This window comes from Macrosteles quadrilineatus, unplaced genomic scaffold, assembly GCF_028750875.1.
Source record: "Macrosteles quadrilineatus isolate MER2022 unplaced genomic scaffold, UCM_ALF_1.0 Scaffold_2__2_contigs__length_208266976, whole genome shotgun sequence".
In the NCBI taxonomy this organism is placed as follows: domain Eukaryota; kingdom Metazoa; phylum Arthropoda; class Insecta; order Hemiptera; family Cicadellidae; genus Macrosteles; species Macrosteles quadrilineatus.
In genome coordinates, this window is record NW_026542595.1 from 26,581,773 (window position 1) to 26,605,530 (window position 23,758).

General features: G+C 34.6%; 1 protein-coding gene across 2 annotated transcripts; it reads right to left on the minus strand.

Moving 5' to 3' along the window:
* Positions 1-2,969: 2,969 nt before the first annotated feature.
* LOC128986599 (40S ribosomal protein S24) lies at positions 2,970-23,074 on the minus strand. 2 transcript variants are annotated; one of them, XM_054407044.1, is made up of 6 exons: positions 22,967-23,074; positions 19,592-19,660; positions 10,099-10,308; positions 9,457-9,573; positions 3,801-3,851; positions 2,970-3,081 (listed from the first exon to the last, which is right to left on the minus strand). In XM_054407044.1, exons 1-5 carry the CDS (start codon positions 22,967-22,969, stop codon positions 3,840-3,842), a joined length of 411 nt encoding a protein of 136 aa, XP_054263019.1. In that variant the 5' UTR covers positions 22,970-23,074; the 3' UTR covers positions 2,970-3,081; positions 3,801-3,839. The 2 variants fall into 2 exon arrangements, with proteins under 2 accessions (XP_054263019.1, XP_054263020.1); XM_054407045.1 differs by lacking the exon at positions 3,801-3,851.
* Between the last annotated feature and the right edge of the window lie 684 nt (positions 23,075-23,758).

The following is a 23,758-nucleotide window of genomic DNA, read 5'->3' on the forward strand; positions in this document are numbered from 1 at the left end:
TTAGCGAATTTCCCATATAGGGAATAAGCTATTACCGTAGTACTCATGGTAAGACCTGGACCCGGGACCGATTTTTTTTTCGTTTTGAGGTCCCTAGAGGCCAAAAACACCATCCGTTCAAATTCATATAAATATATATATTTATATATATATATATATATATATTTATATATATATATATTTATATATATATATATATTTATATATATATATATTTATATATATATATATATTTATATATATATATATGTATGTGTCCGTTAGCGCGATAACTCGAGCAAAAATGATCCGATTTTGATGAAATTTGGTACAAACGTGTAAACCTACGTTTATTCGAACGAGTTCGCGAACCAGCATGATCGGACCATGGGAACGGGGGTTTATGGGGTAAAAATGGGGTTTTCCAATTTTTGCCCCAAAAAACATAAAATTTTGCAATTTCTTTCCAAACTATTTTGTAGAGCTTAAAAAAACAAATAATTTAGTATATTGAAGCGTTATAATGCGCCTAATGGTTACGGAGAAAATTCCAAAAAATTGTTAATTTAAAATTCCCATGTTATTCTTATGGAGAATAAGTAAACTGTTGTGGTTTGCTTGTTTATTAACATATTTTTTCCAAATTTGGAAAATGTTTTTATTTCTTAGTAACTATTAACATTTTACATAAAAAAACACTTTTACCCTCCCTGTTGCAGCAAACCTAAGTACCTATGTGTTAAACTGATTCTATTTAAATAGGGAATGAATGTGATATTTTTAAGGAGACATTTTAGTGTAAATCCAATCAGGCAAATGGAAATTCGCTTAGTCTGCAGGTTTGCTGCGGCGGGGGTATTTATATATGTAAATATTACGTCCGTGAACGTATGTAAAGATTACGTCCGTGAATGCGATAGCTTAAGTAATTAATGTGCGATTTTGATGAAATTTGGTTTAAAGGTGTAAGGCGGTATAAAGTTTGCGAACCAGTATTATTGGACCATGGGAACGGGGTTTTACGGTTTTATCATGGGGTAAAAAATGGTTTTTCTCATTTTTGACCCTCAAATCAAAACACAAAATTTCCCAATTTCTCTCTAGAACTTTTTAAAGAGCTTAAAAACACATATAATTTAGTATATCAAAGTGTTTTTGTACCTTCCAGGTTTACTACTAGAGTACTCAACTGCTTATGTCCTTTAAATTTAGGTAGCTCAGAAATAGCAATGGCCCTATAATAGACTCTCTGTATTTTATTGTTTTAATTTCGGAGGCTGTTTATGTAATTTTGAGTTGTAAAATAGGGTTGAATAAGGCTAGAAGCTAGTCAGGTTCCCCCAATTTTATAACTTAAATTCATGATATTTCAGCTAGTTTTTTAATCTTCAAAAGTTATTGCAACTTTTGTGATTCATCCCTTACTCCCACTCCCACCGCTTACCAATGATAAAAGGTTGGTTTCAAGCTTATGGGAGAAAGTATGTGTCAGTTTGTTGATACAGTTTATTAAATTTATAAAGGTATTCTGCACATCTATAGGAAAATATATTTCTAACAGTATGCGTATATTTTCCCTGCGATGCTCACGAGCGGAGAAAAAGTTTTTAAAATAACATGCTTGCCTATTAATATATAGATTATTCTGTATTAGGTGAGTTTTCAAATGTGTCCTTTTTCTTATATTTCTTCAAATATTGAATCCAGACTGCCCCACTACTGCTTGCCTCAAATTCATTAATATAAGTTAGTTTTCACTTTCAGCTTCAGCTGCCTTCTTTGATAGGTTTTTGGCAGAAGTGATCCAAGGTCAGTCAAGTTTCAAGTCATCGCATGAGTGTTGCCCACGTCATGACCATGTCTAATTGTGTAGATGTGTAAAAAGTGAAGAATGCATTGTGTTCAAAATATTCTACTCTCCACCATAAAAACATTCAGTTTAAATACACATTCAGTGGGGTCACATATCCATTTTAATTTGCCAGGAAGCTGACTGAACTTAGACATACAGATATTCCTTTCTATTACCACCCCTCCACAGTTTCTTTTCACCACCAATCAATATTCAACATATTTCACCATTCAATAGGAAATTGCACCTAATTCTTTGTGAAATAAATCAAATTTTGGGTTTAGGTGTCAGACCCTTGTTATTGGCCAAGTTTAGAACTCATTTTAGAGATTGTTATTGAATTTTAGAGAACGGTCTAGATATTTTACTTTATGGTTCAGTTAAGGGTAGTTTGAATATGGAGTTGTAATAAGGAGTTGTGTTTATATTCAATCTACAGTAGAGTCTCGCAAACTCGGCACTCGATAACCCGGCAGTCTGGATAACTCGGCCATTACCTGGCTCAGAAAATTACTGATTTTTGAGTACGAGTTAAACATGGGCTCAAGTTAAATAATTCCCAACTTGTACCAAGGATTTATTGTACTATATCTGATGACCTAATACTGACTTCTAATATAAATATAAATAAATAAGGCAGCTAAAAGGATTACAAATTGTATTGTTCATATTTATAACCCTAGTTCCCAATAACCCGACATTTCACAAACTCGACACCCTTCCAGTCCACATTACGCCGAGTTTTTGGGACTCTACTGTACTTGTAAACTTTTTATATCAGAATTTGGCCAAGAGAAAATTGGGTTAAATTTGGCCCCAATAGCAGATTTATTATCGAAGAAAATATAAAATTATGTTGCATTTCCCACTTAAGATAGTGGAAAATGTCCTAAAAAGTTTCAACCCAAACTTTGACATGACAAATCTCAGAAAATAACCAAGATATCAGACAAATGTTGTGTGGTTTGAATCAAATCACTAAATTTCATAAAATTCTTATAACCTTGAGTGTCAAAGTGTCCTTGGGCAGGATATTAGAAATAGAATGACCGTAAAGCTACCTAAGTATTTTGTTAAGATGTTTTAGCTCCGAATGTGAAAGGTAAAATGGTTACAGTAGTAAATAAAATTACTGAAGTTGATAAAAGAAAACTGTTTATTCCATTATACTTACATTTAAAATTAACAAAATATAAAATGAAGTTGAAGTAACATGGATTTCACAGTTATCTCCCACCAAAGCTTGGTTACTGAAACAGAAAATAAAGACATAAAACTTTGTTCAAGAAATCAAGAAAGATCTAAACTAGATTGTTCAAGACAGTAAGAAAGATCTTAAATTCAGATTTTACGTTCTTTGAAAACATCCAAAATTCCCAGTTGATATCAGTGGTGATCTAATAGGCTCAAAGGCTTGATTAAGGTAGTAAAACTATTTGAAACGACAAGTTGAGTGTGCTGGTGGCTGCTGTAGGATAGTTTTATTTATATCCCATATACTTGAAATACTATTTAGCCCTTTCATTACCAAGCAATAATGTTAGTCCAAAATGATCAAATCCATGACCGTTTAGAGATGAAGTTTCATCTGGTAAAAGCAGCGAACAATGAAATTACGGTCAGCTGATAAAGCTACTAAATAATAAAATTAGTTGTTAATGAAACTAAGGAAATAAATGCAATGTTATCTATCAAACTTAGTCATGGTTGTTTGTTAAGCATTCATTTCACACACATTATGCTAAGGGTTGACTTCACACAGGAGCATCGACTATTCAATTGGAATTGTTCAAATCGCATGCAATTAAAGCAAGTCTATATGAACAAAACAACATCCTCTATTGAACTATTTGAACATAACACATCCTACTAATCCAAAATGCTTTAAATGAGGTTTGTTAATAAAAATAAAAATAAAACACTCGGTTAATAATTGTTTATCATGTCTTCAATCATCACTCTGATTTACCATGGTTGTTTAATCAGATGGTCTGAATAAAAATTATGTTCATTTCTTGCCCTGTAACATGAAAATACGTTGGTGAATTTGTTGTTTGTACTTTCCTATATCGCAAACCCAACAAACATCACAAATTGTCTTGTGGTTAAGTTCATTGGCAGACAGTTGAAGTTTTTCTCATACAATCTCGCTTATATTTAACTTTCCAGGGGAAGCAACTTTATTTTTTAAATTAACCTCAACATTGGTGGTCAGGGCCTATGTCCACCAGGCTAAGCTTCTCTATGCACCACATTCATAACCAATTTATACCAAGACATACAACACATGTTTAAAGTAAGTTTCCATTCATAAATTCATGGTAAGATACAAAGGTTTTCCCTGCAAGCGACGCTTATGTTACCTAGTTTTGTGCATAATTCTTCACAGGTAATTTAAAATCGTAACAGACGACGCTCAGTTTTGTTAACAGTACAACTCCGGTTAAACGAAACCCGGGAAAATTTTTAAATGTTAAGGTAGAAGCGATACCTCATTTTAAAGGGTAATTTGTACCTTGATTGGTTTGGCCGCTTTACATTGTGTACACATGGTTTGCCTCACCCTCTACATGTGTCTATAAGCACAATAATGTAAAAATGATCTGATTGCAATGAAATTTGGTATAAATGTGTAAACCTGTTTATTCAAATAAGTTTGCAAAATGATCAGACTTAGAGAAACGGGGTTTTATGGGGTACAAAATTGGGTTTTTTCTCATTTTTGACCCTCAAAACATTGAATTTCTCAATTACTCTCAAAGCCATTAAGAATTGCTTGGAAAACAAATAATTTAGCCTATCAAAGCGTGTTTGTAGCCTACAGCTAATAGTTCCAAGAAAATTAAAAAAAAATTGTAGATTTAAAATTTTCTATGTTATTCTTATGGAGAAGTAAACTGTTGTAGCCTAAGTTTGCTTGTTTAATATTTTTATTAAACTTGGCAAATTTATTTATTTAATGTTAAGCTATTAACATTGTAATAAAAAAATACCCCCGCCGCAGCAAACCTGCAGACTAAGTAAATTTTCATCTGCCTGGCTGGAATTCCATTAAATTATTGCCTTAAAATTGACAGATTTATATTCTATTTAAATATCATTAATTCTAATGAGTACTTAGGTTTGCTGCTACAGGGAAGAAATGGGTTTTTTATTGAAATATTGATAGCTTAGTATAAATACTGTGAACAAAATTTCAAAATTACATTAAAATATGTCTATAGGCAAGAAAGCTACAACAGTTTATTTATTCTCCATAAGAATAACATTGTAATTTAAAATTTACACTTTTAGAGAATTTCCTTATAGGGAAGTAGCTATTACCATAGGTCTCATAATAATACTTGAGCCCGGAACTGATTTACTTTTTCATTTTGATGTCCCCAGAGGCCAAAAACACTATTCGTTCAGATTTTTATATAAAGTGTGTGTCCGTGAACACGATAACTTGAGTAAATTTTGTTTGATTTGGATGAAATTTGGTTTGAAGGTGTAAGGCGCGATAAACTTGAATGAGTTTCTTAACCAGCATGATTGGACCATGGGAACGTTGCTTTACGGGGTAAAAATTGGGTTTCCTCATTTTGACCATCAAAAAACACAAAATTTCCCAATTAAAGAGTTTTAAAAGACAAATAATTTAATATACTAAAGTGTTTTTGTGTGGTTATTGGTCACGCACAAAATAAAAATGTTATAAATTTATTGTTATTTTTATGGAGAATATTGTAGAATGTTGTAGTTTTCTTGTTTATATAATTTAATCAATCTTGGCAAATTTATTTATACTAAGCTATTGAAATATTTTACTAAAAACACACTTTATTAGTCTCTCTGTAGCAGCAAACCTAGGTACTCATTTAACCTAATGTTAATTCAATAGATTTAATTTTATATCGATTCAGGGAAATGGAAATTTGCATAGTCTGCAGGTTTGCTGCCGTGGGGGTATTTTGGGATTTTTCCCGTAACCGTTAGGCATACAACAATGCTTCAATATACTAAATTTTTTTTTTAGCTCTAAATTTTATGTTTTCAGGGTGAAAATGGGAAACAACCATTTTTAGCCCATAAAACCCCCTATAAACCCCTGTTCCTATAATCCGATCATGCTGGTTTGCAAACTGGTTCGAATAAATGTAGGTTTACACAATTATACCAAATTGCATCAAAATCGGATAATTTTTGCTCGAGTTATCGTGCTAACGGACACATATATTAATATAAATCGGTATCAAGAATCGTGAGTAATATTTCAGAACTGGTATAGAATCGAGAAATTCTATTATCGGCCTAACCCTATTTAAAATAGGCTACAATTAATGTTCAACTAGGACGTAAATCAAGCCATGACCTTTGAGACCTTTGTTCCAGCTATGCATGGATCGACACTGCTGCTACCCTGCTAAACGTTATTATGGAGCTGGCAGCGAGTCGGCGTATTCTGTCGGCGGACCTGAGATTTGATTCTCGAATCTGGTTAATTTATATTCTAAATCTTCCGTAAATATACATTCACTATACAATTTTTCGTATATATTGGTTAAAAATTGTTAGAACTATAAAATTCCTTGAAAATAAACGAACATTATGATTAGAGATGGGCCGATACCAAAAATTGTCGATACCGATACCACCAAAGTACTCTCGATTCCTATCGATACCGATACTTCCGATACCTATCTTTTTTGCACAGTGTCTTCCACTAAAAACTGTTATACCATAAAAAAACACAATATGTATGTGTATCAAACTTGTATTTTGGTGTTAAAGGTTTATTATTAATTGCAAAAAACAATTGCAAAAATATGGAACTAAGTGTTTATTTTAAAATAGGCCTACTGTAAATGTTTGAATTTGACTAAATTATGAGATTTAATAAAGTTTCGCCTAATTTATAAATAGGCTTATAGAAACAGTTATATATCTTCAAAATTTGTTTAACTATGAAAAAGTCACCAAGTCTAGCTGAAAACACGTTCATAAAAAAGGATATTTTTGAAATACAGAATAACTAATCAAACAAACTTTTTATTTTTAACACTTTTATTTCTTAACTTTTCTTCTTGAAAATGTCAACAGTTTTTCACTTATTTTTAATCAAGATTATCACTTGGCCTATAATTTCTCGAAAGAAATCTACGTGTGAGCTATGAAGAGCAGACAAGAGACAAACGTCACTGCCACAAAAACTATTCTCTACTGTGAATGAATGAACTGAGTGTTTATTTAGTGTGAAGCCCCGCCCACCGTCTAACGGGACATGGGGTAGGAAAAGAGAAAGTTTGCTCTAAAGCCTGGTTCACATGCCCTCCCTTACCCTCGGCGTCAGTCGCTTGCAGATTTCCATTACACAAACGTTTCTAAGTGTTAATTATTATAAAACACTGTAAATGTTTGAATTTGACTGTGATGAGATCTAATAAAGTTTCCTCTAATTTATAAATAGGTTTTGGCAGAGTGGATTCACTGTGAACCGGCCTGCCTGGCCCTTATGCTCGACGTCACTATAACTTCCGTGTAGGGGTGTCAAAAATGGATCGGAACAATCGATGTTTTGAACCTGTCTGTAACTAACCTAGTTTTTTGTATACTTTAATACTCATTATGCATAAACGAACACGTACTACATAATCGGATCTCGAATCATGATAAATTATCGATACCCTTCCCACCCACAATAAGCAAAGCACATAAAACGATGTCTAAGCAATCGTCATTTGCTCCATTGAAACACGAAAGTCGATTGGCTGACATGGTAGTGCGTTGTCGCCTCCTGACCAATGAGAACTGTCGTTACATACTTTTATTGTCAACATTCATCATTCGTTATAACATTACAAAATCTACATGGACTAAGGCTTATGATATTTTTCAATAAATGCATTGTGTCATAGTAGCACTTAAAACTTCACTAAACTCTTTAATCAAGTAGATAGTACAGATAAATATGGACCTACTTTTTGGCACAATATAAAGCAAGCCTAACCATACGACGATGACGATGTTAAAGTTTAATGGTTGAATATTGCAGGGAGGAAACTGAACATTTCAACGTGTTTAGGTTATTTATTTTGTACTAAAAATAAAATAATACATCTAAATGTCTGACTTATTGATACAGACATTGTATAATTAATTTCGTGTTGGCAGGACATTCGCGCGCCGGTTGTCTCATGAGTTGAGTCTGACATCTTGAAATGTAGATTGTGTTGTGCAATGAGCTGAAGCTAAACAATGTCACCGGCACAGTAGCTGTTTTGAACTAGATAGTTTCTAAGTTGGCTATGAAAATTGTTAACCGTGATTACAAAACTAATCGTGATTACAAAACTAATCGTGATTACAAAACTAATACTGTAGCTATAAAGTTAATAAATGTTAAAATAAAATATTTATCCCTGTCGGGTGTCGGTGTCATCGGAATCGACTTTTGACAATCGAGTCTTGGTACCGAACCGATACCAATGTGCAAGTGGTAACCAATGGATGGTGGTATCGATGACGATAATCGACACATCCCTTTTTAGAATCGAATTGAAATTTCAATACATCGCACTCGCTGCACACCACTACCTATCACTATCACCATCACCCAGTGTCAGCTCTCACTGTCAGTGAAATGGATGACGCAAGCGATGTCTAGGTTGCCAATTATTATTAGGCCTAGTATGTCAATATTGAATGGGGTTAAGGGATTAAATAAAACTCAAACATTTTCCTTTCTTATTATTTACTTGTCAAATATCAACGAAATCGGCTTAACCTCTACTACTCGACTCGAGTATATTTAACTAAGTAGGCAAACAGCTAGGATTCGTAACGGCAACGGCAATTTACCCGCTCGGCGCTCTGACTGAACTGACTTAATCCGCAACGCACCGATTCGTAGCATTCAGTGGTTCAGTGTCAGTATCGGTATCGAACCCAAAACAGGCAAGTATCGAGTATCGACGATACCTCTGGTATCGAGAGTATTTTGGTATCGAGTATCGGTATCGGCCCACCTCTAATTATGATAATAGTTTAAATTAAAGGATAGCCTAATGCCCAAATATAACATTTTGACGGATATTTCACGGTTTATTCACGGCAGTTAAAATTTTCGATTTTCCTGTAATTCCTGGTCGCTGACAACCCTGATTAAAGACATACCTCAATAAAAATACTAAGTAAACAAAAAATAAGAAACTAAACAAAAAATAAGAAACTGCCAAGCATCCATATGAGCCACCTCTTTTGGTTTATACTATAATACTCTGTTTATTTCTTATGCTGCTTGATATAAGTTATACCATCGCAGGTGAAGCCGCGGGTACAAGCTAGTATTAGGAATAGGATAAATGAAACACACTAAATCGAATTGGGATTGTTTTGTTTTAATATCTTAACCTATAACTGTGCAGTAAACCAAAAACCATATAATAGGCGGTCAAGACAGGTTTAAGGTGTACGTGAAGATGAATAGGAATTGAAATCTGAAATAAAACACACTAGCCCTAGTCTTCAAAAATATTTAAACTAGACGTTATCTGAATCCTGTAATAAAAATGTATGGAAAGTCCTCATAATGTGAAGTATAAATCTTTTTATTAGGCTACTTTGAACTAACTACTCTAACTTACCTTCTTGCCAGCAGCCGCACCAACTTTAGACTTCTTTGTACCTCTGACTTTCTTCATTCTGTTCTTGCGTTCCTTGCGCTGTTTCCTGGTTTGTGTTTTCTTCTCAAACAGGCCATGCTGTAAAAAAGATAAATGTATTGTAAGCTTGCGAAACAAGGCTTACTGAGATATACTTTTATCATTCATTATGAAGAGAAAGAAATTCTGATCAATTTGGCTTGATTCTGAAAGCACTGCTCGAAAGACCAAAACAATAACAAATATTGTTATTTTATAGGTTTTTCCAAGGGAAAAGCTCAGGATTATATCCCGAGATATTAAGTACCGTACCCAAACCTATAAAAGGTTTTTAATGGATGGCAAATTTAATCCGCAAAAACTTCCACCAGGCTCAACTACAAAACCTTCATATTCAATAATTTTAATGGATTTTTAAAATTGAAATGTTGATACATGTTTACTTGTAACCACAAAGATTTATGGACTCAACACAATAAAATAATAAAATAACTTTTTTGAGACCAGATGCTCTAAAGAAATTAATATTCATTTTTAGCAAGCAGATGAAATTGCATAATATAAGCTTAATATAAGCATAATAAGCTTGCACTACTTAAACAATACTATGAGATAACTACATACCCTTGCTAATCTGTGTTTGGGCTCAAACTTCTTAGCATAGTCCATGGTATCATAGACAAGAGCAAAACCTGTTGATTTACCACCACCAAAGGCGGTTCTGAATCCAAAACAAAAGACGACATCGGGAGTAACTTTGTACATTTTTGCGAGCTTTTCCCTGATTTCAGTCTTCTTTACTGAGGGTTGACCTGGGTGAAGAACATCAACCACCTAAAAATAACACATATATGATTACAAAACTGAAAAATATCAGCTTACTTTGACCAAAAAGAAGTAAAGATGTGAGCCCCCTGAAATTGTCAGGGCGATAACAAATGATATTATGAATACAATAAAGGACATGAAAAACAATAAAGCGCCGGGAGAAGATGGAATAGCAGCAGAGATGTTAAAAGCAGGAAAGAAATACGTAGCAGAACAAATTCACAAACTGATCACAAAAATATGGGAATCAGAAAACACACCAGATGAATGGAAAGAAGCGTTAGTAGTCCCCATACACAAAAAAGGCAGTAAACAGGAGTGTAACAATTACAGAGGTATATCACTTTTAAATGTAACTTACAAAGTATTGTCAAAAATTACACAGAGAAGATTAGAAGAATACACATCAACCATCATTGGAGAACATCAAGCTGGCTTTACCAAAGGAAAATCTACCATAGATCAAATTTTCATTTTAAAAGAATCAATAGCAAAATACTATGAATTTAAACAATCTTTCTACTGCATTTTCATAGACTTTACAAAAGCTTACGACAGTTTAGACAGAAAAAGAATATGGAAAGTAATGGAAAAACAGGGAATTCCAAAAAAACTTATAAAAATGGCCTCATTAAGTGTCCAAGACTCAAAATGTAAAGTAAAAGTGGAAGGACAAGTGTCAGAGGCTTTCTCAGTAGACACTGGAGTGAGACAGGGAGATGGAATATCCCCAATACTTTTCAACATTGCTCTAGAAGAAGCACTACAGAAAGTTAAAAGTTCAGAGGTAGGGATAAAGATAGGAAAGAAAATAAATATTTTAGCCTTTGCGGATGATGTTGCGATATTAGCACATACAAAACAAGACTTAGAAGATCTAGTCAGAATATTGATTGAGGAAACGAAAAAGGCTGGCCTTGAAATAAATGATAGAAAAACTAAATATATGCAATGTGGTAGACGAGATGACCAAGAAGAGGACAATGAAGTCCTGCAGATAGAAAACCATGTTTTCCAAAAAGTGAACAATTTCACCTACCTGGGAGTCTTATTAACAAATGATAATAATGAAGAACTGGAAATAACTAACAGACTCAATGCTGCAAACAGAAGCCTCCATGCATGTAACAAAATTTTGAGCTCAAAGCTGTTATCCCGCAATACTAAAGTAAGAGTTTATAAAACTATAATTAGACCGACACTAATGTATGGATCTGAGTGTTGGGTAATGAGCAAAAAATCAGAAAAACGGTTAGTAACTTTTGAAAACAAAATTCTTAGGAAAATATATGGCCCAACTAAAGAAGATGGATTCTGGAGAATTAGACATAATTTCAAAATAAGAGAGCTATATAAAGACCCAGATATAACAGCTGAGGTAAAAAGCAGACGCATTAGGTGGGCGGGTCATGTCCTCAGAAGAGAACATGGCACAACCTTAAGCAGTGTATTAAGGAACGACCCAGAAGGCAGAAGGCCACCAGGCAGGCCTAAACTGAGATGGAAGGACCAGGTGCGACGGGACTTGAGGAAGCTGGGTAGAAATGAAGACCAGGCGCAGGACAGAGAAGGCTGGAGGCAATGTGTAGGCGAGGCCAAGTACCACTTGGGGTACCTATGGCCACTGCAGTAAGTAAGTAAGTAAATATTGTAAATATGTGGTTTCCCTGGACACTAAATTAAAATACCTAGCTCAATAAAATAAAAGGGCAAACTGAATTATTAAACTCAACACTTTTTAATTGAACCAACTAAAGAAGACATACATTAAAACTATTATTGTTTTTAACAACACATTTAACAATTTAACCATCTGGTATTCATCATTGAAGTATAACATTAAAAACAGACATGTGGCAAATATTAAATTGCACTCAACACCCCTCCTCAATTTAATAATTTTACATTTGACACAATTAACAAACAAACAATCCTAACATCTTTCTCAAATTGCCAAACCGAGGTGCAGGCAGACTTTTTGTAAAAATGTCTGCAATCTGATTTTCCGAACATATATATTCTGCAGACATGATTCTCCGCTGGTGAAGTTCCCGCACAAAATTGTATTTAACATTCACATGTCTCAATCGGCGATGCTCCCACTTCTGTAGAAGTCGTATGCAAGATTGATTATCTTCCAGGATGCGGATTGGTAACTTAAGCAAAATTTGAAAATCTTCTATCAGATACTTCATCCAGAGTAATTCGGCTGCTGCTGTTGCCAAAGCTACATATTCCGCCTCTGTAGATGATAACGCAACACTAGATTGCTTCTTTGTTGCCCAACTTACAGTACTTCCAAACACTTGTATGAGATAACCTGAGGTCGATCTTGAATCTCCACTTTTATTCCAGTTTGCATCAGCGTAAGCCAGAATAATGTCATCTTGTTTGCTCTTTTGATAACATAATTTTAAGTCGATTGTTCCTTTTATATATCTTAGGACTCTCTTCAAACATTTCCAGAGTTCTTCTGTTGGGTCACTTTGATGCCTGCTTAGGAAATTTACTACAGCACTCAAATCTGGCCTTGTACCTAGCATTGCATACATTAAGCATCCGATTACTTCTCTGCACGGCTTATCAGTCCTTTTTCCGCCTTTGATTTCTAGTTTTACTTCCATTGGCGTTTTGACTGGGCAACAATCTTGCATGTTAAATCGTTTAAGAAGACTCTTTAGGTAGGCAGTCTGACTTAAGTACATTTCCCCCTCACTCCTGGAGATTTCGATTCCCAAAAATGTTTTTGGTTCTCCCAATTCCTTGATTTTAAACTTCTCATTCAACTTTACTTTAATTTCCTTGATTTTCTCCCTATTATTTCCTGCCATGAGAATATCATCAACATAGAGCACAAGATACACGACAATATCATTTTGTATCATAACGTAAAGACATTTGTCGGATTCTGATTGGGTGAAACCAACTGAAATGAGAAATGAATGAATAGCTTGATTCCATGCTAATGGTGCCTGTTTCAAGCCATATAGCGCCTTTTGCAATTTGCAAACGGAGCCGGGTGTTCCTTCAACTCCTTCAGGAATGGACATATATATTTCCTCCTTCAGTTCACCATGAAGAAAAGCATTGTTGACGTCTAATTGTTCAAGAATTAATCCACATTCGTTTGCTACAGCCAGCAACACCCTAACTGTTGCAAGACGAACCACTGGAGCATATGTTTCTTCATAGTCAAAACCCTTTCTCTGTGAACATCCTTTGATAACAAGTCTTGCCTTGTATCGTTCAATATTTCCGTCCATGTCTTTCTTCAATTTGAAAACCCATTTACTGGAGATAGCTTTCCTTCCAGGTGGTAGTTCAGTGTAAGTCCAAGTTTTGTTTTCCTTTATAGAGTTAAGTTCTTCCTTAACAGCTTGATACCAATGATCCTTATCATCACGTGCTGCAATATCCTTGTAACTTTGCGGTACATCATCGACAAAAGATTCAGCATTCAGAGCAAGAACTGCATAATCCTGTAAGTATCTTGGCACATTCCTCTTTCTGGTAGAGTGTCTTATTGTTTCTTCTTCACTTACATGATCTTCAATTTCTTCTTCCTCTTCTTCAAGATCTGGTATAGAAATTCTTTGATTTTCATCAGACAATGATCTGGGTTCTTCTTTGTTCTTGTCTTCCTTTTTACTCGATCTGGATTCATGTACATGATCGGGAATCCAGTCTTCAATTGGTGTGCTCTCAAAGTTAAATTTTTCCTCATAAAACACAACATTTCTTCCAGTGATTATTTTTCCTTCTTCAGGACACCACAGTCGATAACCATTAGGACAATATCCAGTAAAGTAACACTTCAAGCACTTGCTGTCAAATTTACTCGATATTAATTCCTTAGGTAACAGCAAATATGCTGCACAGCCAAAAACTCTTAACTTACTAAGATTAGGCTTCTCATTGTACCATAAAGCAGCAGGGATCTTTCCTCCTAAAGCTGATGTCGGACTTCGGTTGATTAGATATACAGCAGTTCGAACAGCTTCTGACCAAAATGTCTTACCTAATTCACAATTAAGTATTAAACAACGAGCCCTTTCAACAATAGTCCTGTTCATTCGTTCTGAGACACCGTTCTGTTGAGGAGTATATCCGATTGTGAACACATACTGAATTCCTTGCTCCTCAAAAAACTGCTTCAACTCATTTGACTTGTATTCACGACCATTGTCACAACGAAATCTGCTAATCTTTAGATTGAAATGAGATGTAGCCAAAGCATGATACATCTTGACGTATCGTGTGACTTCCGCCTTCGATTCTAGACCATAGGCCACCGTGAAATGAGTAAAGTCGTCAATAAAAGTGATGATATATTTCTTACCGTCAAATGAAACTGGTGAGATTGGACCACACAAATCACTGTGAATCAACTCAAGAGGTCTGGTGGCACGTCTCCTGTTCTGATTGTAAGGAAATTGTGATTGTTTCCCTTCAACACACTTTGAACACTTTTCTAAGGGTAATGTTGAAGCATTTAACTCCATCCCATCTACCTGCGACCTGAGACTTTTAATACAACCATAGCTCAAATGACCAAGCCTGTCATGCCACAGCTTCATTTCTGTTTCAGTTGAAGACACTGACAAAGCTTTGTGTTGCAAAAAATTTAACATATATAACTGAGAATTGTTTCTTTTTGCAACCGCAACAGTTTGATTATCTTTCTTAATCAAGCCACATGAATTTTGAAAGATAACACAAAAACCATTCATTTCCAATTTTTTTACTGAAAGTAAATTGTAACTAATTCCAGGTACAGATAAAACATCTTTGATTGTTATTTTAACTTCCTTCCCTTCCACAACACTAGTGACATACAATTCCCCTTTACTTTTTGCTTCAAGATATGTTCCAGACTTGGCTACTTCGATTTTAATAGGTTGTTCTAATTTCTTAAAGTTAGAGAGACATACCTCATTACTGTTAACCAGATGTTCTGTTGCTCCAGAATCTAATATCCAATTTATGGTATCTGCTGAACAGTCTTCACTTGATGTTCCAAAACAAAATGCATCTTCCTGTTTGGTGTCGACCACGTTCGCAGAATTATTTTTCTTTGATGGGTTCTGTGGTAATTTGACTCTGCAGTTAGCTCGTTTGTGTCCAAGCTTTCCGCATCTGTGACAAGTGAAATTGAACGAGTTGCCAGAAGTTCCTTGATTTCCTGGAAAATTTTTCTTTTTCCCTGGTTGAGACTGGAAGGCAGTAGGAGGTGATGTACAATCAAATTCAATTTTTCCAACGCCCCTCCTCTTTGTCTCCTCTTCCAGCAGTCTGACCTTCACAAAGCTTAGAGATAAGTCCTTCATTGATAGAGTCTCTATGGCCGTGACAACGACGTCATATTCTTTGGGCATGGTCAGTAGTAGATGACAAACAATGTCAGATTCCTCGACAGTTGCTCCTGTAGAACGTAACTCTCTTATGACTTTGTAAAATTTCAGAAAGTGACGATTTAAAACATCATTCTTCGCATCAAACTTCATTGTTAGTAACTGCTTCCTTAGTAGAAGTTGGCTAGCTATTCCTTTCCTTTCAAAAGTGTTGCAGAGAGATTGCCATAGTTCAAAAGCAGTTGCCTTGTCTTTTGCATATTCCAAATGGCTGTCGGCAATACGCTGTATAATCTGCGACTTGCACTTTCGATCTTGTTTCGCTAATTCCAACAACCTTGCTTCCTTCCTCTCTCGTTGTTCATCTGTGTCTTTATCCAGAAATTCAACTTTGGTAACATAAGATTCCTTTACAAAAGATAATAATTCTAATTCCTCCAGCAGAGTTTCAATTCTAAATTTCCAATTGCTGAAATTGGTTCCATCCAACAATGGTATTCGATACTTTTCATGTTCAGTTGCCATATTAATTCAATTTCATTAGCCAGGTAAAAAAAAATATTAACAAATTCCGTATTTAAACAGCCCTGGGCCCATAACCTGTAAATATGTGGTTTCCCTGGACACTAAATTAAAATACCTAGCTCAATAAAATAAAAGGGCAAACTGAATTATTAAACTCAACACTTTTTAATTGAACCAACTAAAGAAGACATACATTAAAACTATTATTGTTTTTAACAACACATTTAACAATTTAACCATCTGGTATTCATCATTGAAGTATAACATTAAAAACAGACATGTGGCAAATATTAAATTGCACTCAACAAATATGATCAATTGCCTTTAACAAATATTTAATTTTGCATTTAAAATGTTTATTGTGAGAGGCATAATTGATACAGGTTTATAATAATATAGTTATACTAGCTGACCCGGCGAACTTCGTATCGCTTAAGTTATAGGTTTCCCCTAAGACAGACCGATGGAAAGAAAGTACCGTTACGTTTAATTTTCAAGATGATCTCGTTCGCATCGCTCAATCACGTCCTGGTTGAAGTTCGTTCGCTACGCTCACTCACCTTTGGGTTGGAGCTCGTTCGCTACGCTCACTCACCTTTAGGTTGGAGCTCGTTCGCTGCGCTCACTTGCCTTCAGGTTAGCTCGTTCGCTACGCTAATTCGCCTCCAGGTTGAAGTTCGTTCGCTACGCTCACTCACCTTTTGGTTGCAAATTAGCTGTTGTCATAAATGTAAAAGAAATAATAGTGCTGCACCCTGTTGGTAATCCTTGTAACTTTAATGCTATTGAACATCATAGAACAGAACCAACTTGTTTAATTGAAACAGCTGTTAAGATTCATTAATTCCATTTCTCATAAGGTTAACATGGGAAACTCCAGAGCCACTGGGGCGGAGCCCTTTTAAGAATTTCGAAACGGGAAATAGTTTACGTCCGATTCGCATACCTACAGAATTTACACACCAAATTTCATAACGATCGGTGAAGTCGTTCCGGAGGAGTTTGCAGACAAACACTGTGACACGAGAATTTTATATATTAGATGATATAATTTACACTTTAGTACAGTAATAACTGTTTTATAGACCCTATGAGATGAAAAAGAAAACATTATGGACCAATATATTTATTACCTTCCTTTTCTAAGATCTTTGAAAAAGCTATGTGTATAAAATTAAAACATAATTTCTGGAAACCAACAACTTAATTGATGAAGGTCTTTCAATCCGGCAAGTCTGTAATTAATGCTAGTGTTCAGTTCATTAAACCAGCAGGCCCAATAGATTCGGTGGATACCAGAAATTAAAAGTTACTAGGGGTCTTTTTTGGACCTCAAGGCTTTTGTTATTGTGTCACATCACAAGTTGGTAAATATCTTCTTTTTTTTGGGTATCAAAGAGAGAGCTTTAGCTTGGTTTAAATTGTATTTAAATAACAGACAACAATATGTAGAAATCACTAATGGGTCATAATCAAATTACGGGCAAATTTGATGTAAAATAAGTTACAATAAAAAGTAATATGTTAAAAAATAACCCGCCGCATAAAACCTGCAGACTAAGCTAATTTCCAATTTCCTAACTGGATTTCTACTAAAATATTCCCTTAAAATGTTCAGATTTATTGTCTACTAGCTGTTGTACCCATGCTTCGCAACAGAGACGACATTGAAGCGAAAAATTTGATCTTGAATTCTGTTGTATGAAATAGTTAAACACATTCCCCTTTGTTTTCTGGAACATAACTGGTATAAAATAAATACATTTACCGTACCAAGTTTGATCAAAATATATCCATAAACAAGCAAACTACAACTTTTTAAAACATTCTCCATCAGAATAACATGGAAATTTGAAAAAAATTTTTTTTTGAATTTTCTCCGTAACCAATAAATTGGTCAAAAACACTGGGATATATTAAATTATTAGTTTTTTTAAGTTCTTTAAAATTGTCAAGAGAGAAATTGGGAAATTTTGTTTAGAGGGGCAAATAATTAGAAAAACCTATTTTTACCCCATCCGATCATGCTGGTTCTCGAACTCATTCGAGATTATCCTGCCTTACACTTCCAAACCAAATTTCATCAAAATCAGACAAAAATTACACAAGTAATTGTGTTCACGGACCCATATTATATTATATATAAATCTGTTATAAATATTTTATATATAGGCCTATACATAGGCTAAATAAAAATTTGAACGAATGGTGTTTTTGGCCTCTGGGGACATCAAAATGAAAAAGTAAATCGGTCCCGGGCCTAGGTCTTACCATGCCACCTACGGTAATACAGTACCTACTTCCCTATAGGGAAATTCGCTAAAAGTAAATCGGTCCCGGGTCTAGGTCTTACCATGAGACCTACGGTAGCTTATTCTCTATATGGGAAATTCGCTAAAATCATGTGTGAAAAAAATTTATTTATAAGCTTAATTTTCCCCCTTGCTCAGTGTCTCCATGTCTTAGTGACTAAGTTAAGGACAAGAGTTGTTTTGAAAAGCAGAATATTGTATATGAAAAACGCTCGCTAAATAAAGACCATTCAAACCGTTAAGTAAAGAAAGTTTAAAGTTAAAAATATTCAAGACATAATGTCAAAAAATAATTTTATCATTCTACATAGCAACGAAATTATGCCATTTGTTAATCAGATAAGGATAGATGTTTATTATCATCACGTTTTTAATTATTTATGAAGAATTACATGTCTACATGTCACAATGAATTTGCTGTGATATTTTAAATTTGCCACCAAATCAGCTGCAAATCAATGTATTCCGGCATGCACCAGGAGTTTGTGTGAGTTAAGGGTAATGGCTTGGAAATCGGGTGAAACTACCTCGCAAATCTAATATTTCTTGATTAAAGACATTTCAGGTAAGAAATAGTGCGTAGGTACCTTAATATTCACCTCGCTCTTTATCTCTCAACTCAATACATATAAATTACTATTTAAACAATGGTATCATTTGAAAGAACTGAGATAGCAGATAAACGTCATTTCAGTAAGCACAATACTGCAGTTACAGTCACATCAAGAGTAATAGACTAGACAGCTCCAAGATTTTCACTTCACTTACAATCACCTCCCTCACGTGATTGGAGTGAAGTACGTTCAAGCGGAGTGAACAATTTGCTGATAAATAACTTGTTTTATGAGCTTTATTCTTATTGTTTACTAACCATGATCAAATGTTTATAGGCTATATTTTTGTTGTATAAAATATATTTTGTTAAAATTTAACCTCTGTACATTCTATTAAAAGACAATTTTTTAAGAGGTTTTATTGAGCTGATTGGGCGATTTACTTTAGACTATAAGTTACAAAGTCGTTCGAAATATATAGATCTCATACAATTATGAATAAAATCTCGGTTTACCTGGACACTAAACTTAACATGTTGCAACTTACCATTTGTTTCCTGCATAGCAGTCTGTTTGTCATAAACTTCCTAGTACGGATGGTAGCTGTACCCTCACTCTGTAAAATTATAACTCTCATTAAGCTCGATAGCTTAAATACATCAAGTCAACATTAAAACTGGATTGAACTAAGTTACATCTGAAGGCCTAATGTAAATTAGCATGTGATAAATTAGCAATGTTGACATCGCTCAATACGTCACAAAGATGGTAACTTGATGACTTAACTTAACATTAATGTTTGATAATATCATAGACAAAAAGAATTAAATATAGACCGTCAGCTGTGCTGCGGTTACCATAGGTTCTGGCGCACACCGCTTGGAGCACCACGGTAGTTACGGCGTACGCGCTACGTAAACTACAGTGGTGTGCGCCGGAACCTATGGTAACCATGGCAACCACAGTACGGCTGACGGTCTATATTTCATTCTTTTTGTCTATGATAATATGAAAATTGTTAGTAATAGGCCTATGCTGGAGAATTTTTAACAGGGCTAAGATTTATTATACATTAAACTAAGTTTAGCCCCTCCACAAATATCTTGTCCAAACCAATAAAAGTTAAAATACCATAACAAATTCTTTGCAAGTTTAACCTTCCAGAGGTTGCATCACAGAGGTAACCTCCATGGATGTTTTATTTTTGCAATTATATAATTTTGAGTGGTGTCGGCAGTGTGAGTGTCACTGTACCTCGAAGGTCAAAACTCACCCCTACTTAGATGTGTTCAGTTTTGTAAGAGGCTGGAAGTAGCTTCCAAGTGCGCTCTACCAATTCTTGTACAGCCTGGGGGCAACTTCCGTGTGTGACCTATAGTTTTTAGTGTGTGCTTTGATTATTGCATGTAAATAATTATATTTTTACGATTCATGACATTATTTAGTAAATATATAGTTTTTACAAGATAAGTGAAGAAGTTAAATTTTGAATTGCAACACTCTTAGCCAGTGCTGAAAGGGAGATTCACGAACGATGTACCTATGTACAGAGTCATTTAGTACCGGTAGGCCTATTAAGATACCCATTATGTTAACTTAAATGACTTAAAACATCAGGTATTGTGAGTGTTATCATGTAGAACCACTTAGGACATTGTGGTAAAATTTATTACGGTATCTTCTTGAATCATAAGTTAATATTTTTGTAAAATATTTCTTGATATAGGCCTAGCCTACTTTTATGTTAGAACATTTTATAGAATAATAGTTTAATTTCATAGCCTATTTATAAAATCTAATTAGGCCTAAGTTATTTTATAATTAAGAGTTCACAAAAACACATTCTTGATGTCCCTATAAAATTTAAAAAGAAATAATTTGCACACTAAAATACAAATTTTACTTAAATAAATGTTTGTTTTATTGACCTGGAAGTAACCTCCTGGTTGCCCCTCTTCCGTTTTCAAAACCAATGCGCCCTCTGTAAGGTTAATAAAACTTTTGCCACAGCGTCGCTCATAGCATCGTAATGTATTAAAACATAAATAAATTGCCGAGCGTTGCTGACGGCAACTCTGTATTTCGTATAGGTCTATTACTCAAACAACAAAACTTACAGGCTTTAATAACACATGGTTTTGATCAAAAATGTATAGCGTGTGATCAAAAACCTATTCTAAATATATAGAAGTAAGTTTAGGCCAAAAAGTTTACAACCATAAAGACCACAAATTGATGGTTGCGTACAAGGAAAAGGCCTCACAAAAGAACCCAGTGCTTCTTCTGTAACTAACTTAGGCCTAAGTGTGTTGTAAAATCAGTAACTTGGTAAGAAAAAATTAGGTAAAGCTTAAATTGTAAGTAAAAGAAAACCAGGGATGATAGATTCGTACAACTCCTTCATGGAAGGTATTGACTGTTCAGACCGGATGTTAAATAGGCCGCTGGCTAACCCTCCAAGTGTCTCTAGTTTTGGTCTTAATAATCGCCCATTTATTGTGCAATCGCAGGGTTTTATTAAAATGTATCTTAGAAACTTAAAAACAATGTAAAGTATACTGTTTTATATATCATTTTGTTTGGAAAATTATGGGCTTCAATGTAACATATAAAACATTAGGCTACAAAAAAATGTTCAACAATTTTTGTGGGGTTAACATTTCTCAAAAATAAAATAAATGAAAAAAAACTTATGTTTGCACTCAATAAATTGTTATAATTTATAGATCTACAAATATTTTAAAATAGCCACTTTGTTCAAAATTTTATGAGGATTCCAAAAATATAATAATATAAGGAAGTAGATTTGAAAATAAATAAGTTATGGGCAAAAAACAGATTTCGGTACATAGCGTTTAGCTAAGAATGCATAGCCTAACCATAGCTAGGAATCTGGCTGATAATTTACAACATTATCACTGAGTTTACCTACTTCTTCAGGATCATCAAACAAGCCCTTCAAAAACACTTAAATCATCTTATAATGCACCACGTATATCACTACTTTTGATTTTAAACAATAAAACAATGATAAACGCAATAAAACACATCAGTCATCGGTGCGAAGTTAACCAAGCTGTTTACAAATACGCACGTCAGCTGTCTGCTACAATTATGATCGGCTCGAGAAAAAAAGCGCTTAGAGACAGACCTCGGGAGAAAGCTTAGAATCTGCCAAATAAAACGATACCTAACTCGATCCAGTTCAATCCGATTTTGTCAGTCATAGAGCCTTCGCCTGACACAAATCACTACACAAAGTGTGTTATGTGTCGATTTTACGACACAACACTCGGAGGGCTAAACTTGCGCCTACGTCGATGAGTGATGGACTGTTCAGTATAAGAAAAAGGTTGTAGGCCTATTTAACATTTATTAGAATGATTTTGCTAACCTAACTAACCCAACGATACCGGTATATCGAATGAATCAATCGATAAATCGATATTTTCATTCAAATGAGTGTAGGCCTACGACGTAAAGTAAAGTGCAGCCGATAAAAATACTAGGCCTAGGCTAGGCTAGCTAAGTCCAAAGCTGATAGGACTTAGTGGAATTGGATTATAAATAGGCCTAGGCTACCATTTGGTTGTCATTTCAGTTTTGACAACCCAATAATAAGATACTATAGAAACTGGTTTAACTTTTAACAAGAGCACTGAGAAAATGTTAACGAAGTATGGAATTATATAACCACCACTAGGCCTACATAACATAGGCCAGGATTCTAACCTTTGTCTTAAATCAAGGCAGACCTAACCTCTAATTAATTTAAATAAAGAGGGTAAATATTGGTGGAGAGGTTAGTATTCCATATCTATTTTTCATCAATTTATTAGTTAATTAAGAAAGTAAGAGGTTGTATACATATTCGGCACAAATTACAGATTCAATAATTATAAGTGGATTAATTTAACCATACCATTGTGTTGTTTTCTCGCTGATCTAGCACGTAGAAGAGCCGAAACCATAAAGGAAGTACTTTTTTCAAGCTGCCGCTGCAGTTGAGCAGTTCTTCAACTTCCTTTTATTCAACTTTGGTATCAGGCTCAACCAGTTGCTATTTAGCATACTTAAATTCATTTTTACATGTAGGGCTTTATGTATGATATCTACAAGTTATTCCAAAATTATAAATATATTATTAGGAATTCGTAGAGGTCTCAGTGAACTAACTTCTTGAAAATTTCATATAAACATGTGAGTGTCTGCAACTCCAGGATATTCAATAAATGTATCGTACTACCACAAATTTCAACTATATAAGAGTCCAAACAGGGCCTCTAGTATGATCAGTTCTCTTTAGAACCAAACCAAAAGAATCCAGTATATCTATGGAGGACGCACGTTTCGACCTTTAGGTCATCTTCTGCTCCGCTGTTGCACTAGGTTATTCATACTTAGTTGCATTGTTGGTGTAGCAACCGAACTACGTCAAATATTTTACATTGAAAAACATAGTCTGAAGTAAACATAAAAACACAAAAACACGTCACTGACGAAAACATTTAGTAAAACTATCACCGTGCGCACGGCTGAACGAGCTCGGGACTGTGTGGCGGCACTCGAGATGACTGTGCCACCGCAGTCCCGAGCCCGTTCAGCCGTGCGCACGGTGATAGTTTTACTAAATATTTTCGTCAGTGTCGTGTTTTTGTGTTTTTATGTTTACTTCAGACTATGTTTCTCAATGTAAAATTTAAATATTTGACGC

Bases quoted from the DNA above. Each gene is read 5' to 3' on its own strand.
- LOC128986599 (XM_054407044.1), bottom strand. The intron at 10,309-19,591 runs GTAAGTTGCAAC...TGTTATTTTTAG, and splicing joins TGCTATGCAGGAAACAAATG to GTGGTTGATGTTCTTCACCC. The intron at 9,574-10,098 runs GTATGTAGTTAT...TCTTTTTTACAG, and splicing joins CCAAACACAGATTAGCAAGG to CATGGCCTGTTTGAGAAGAA.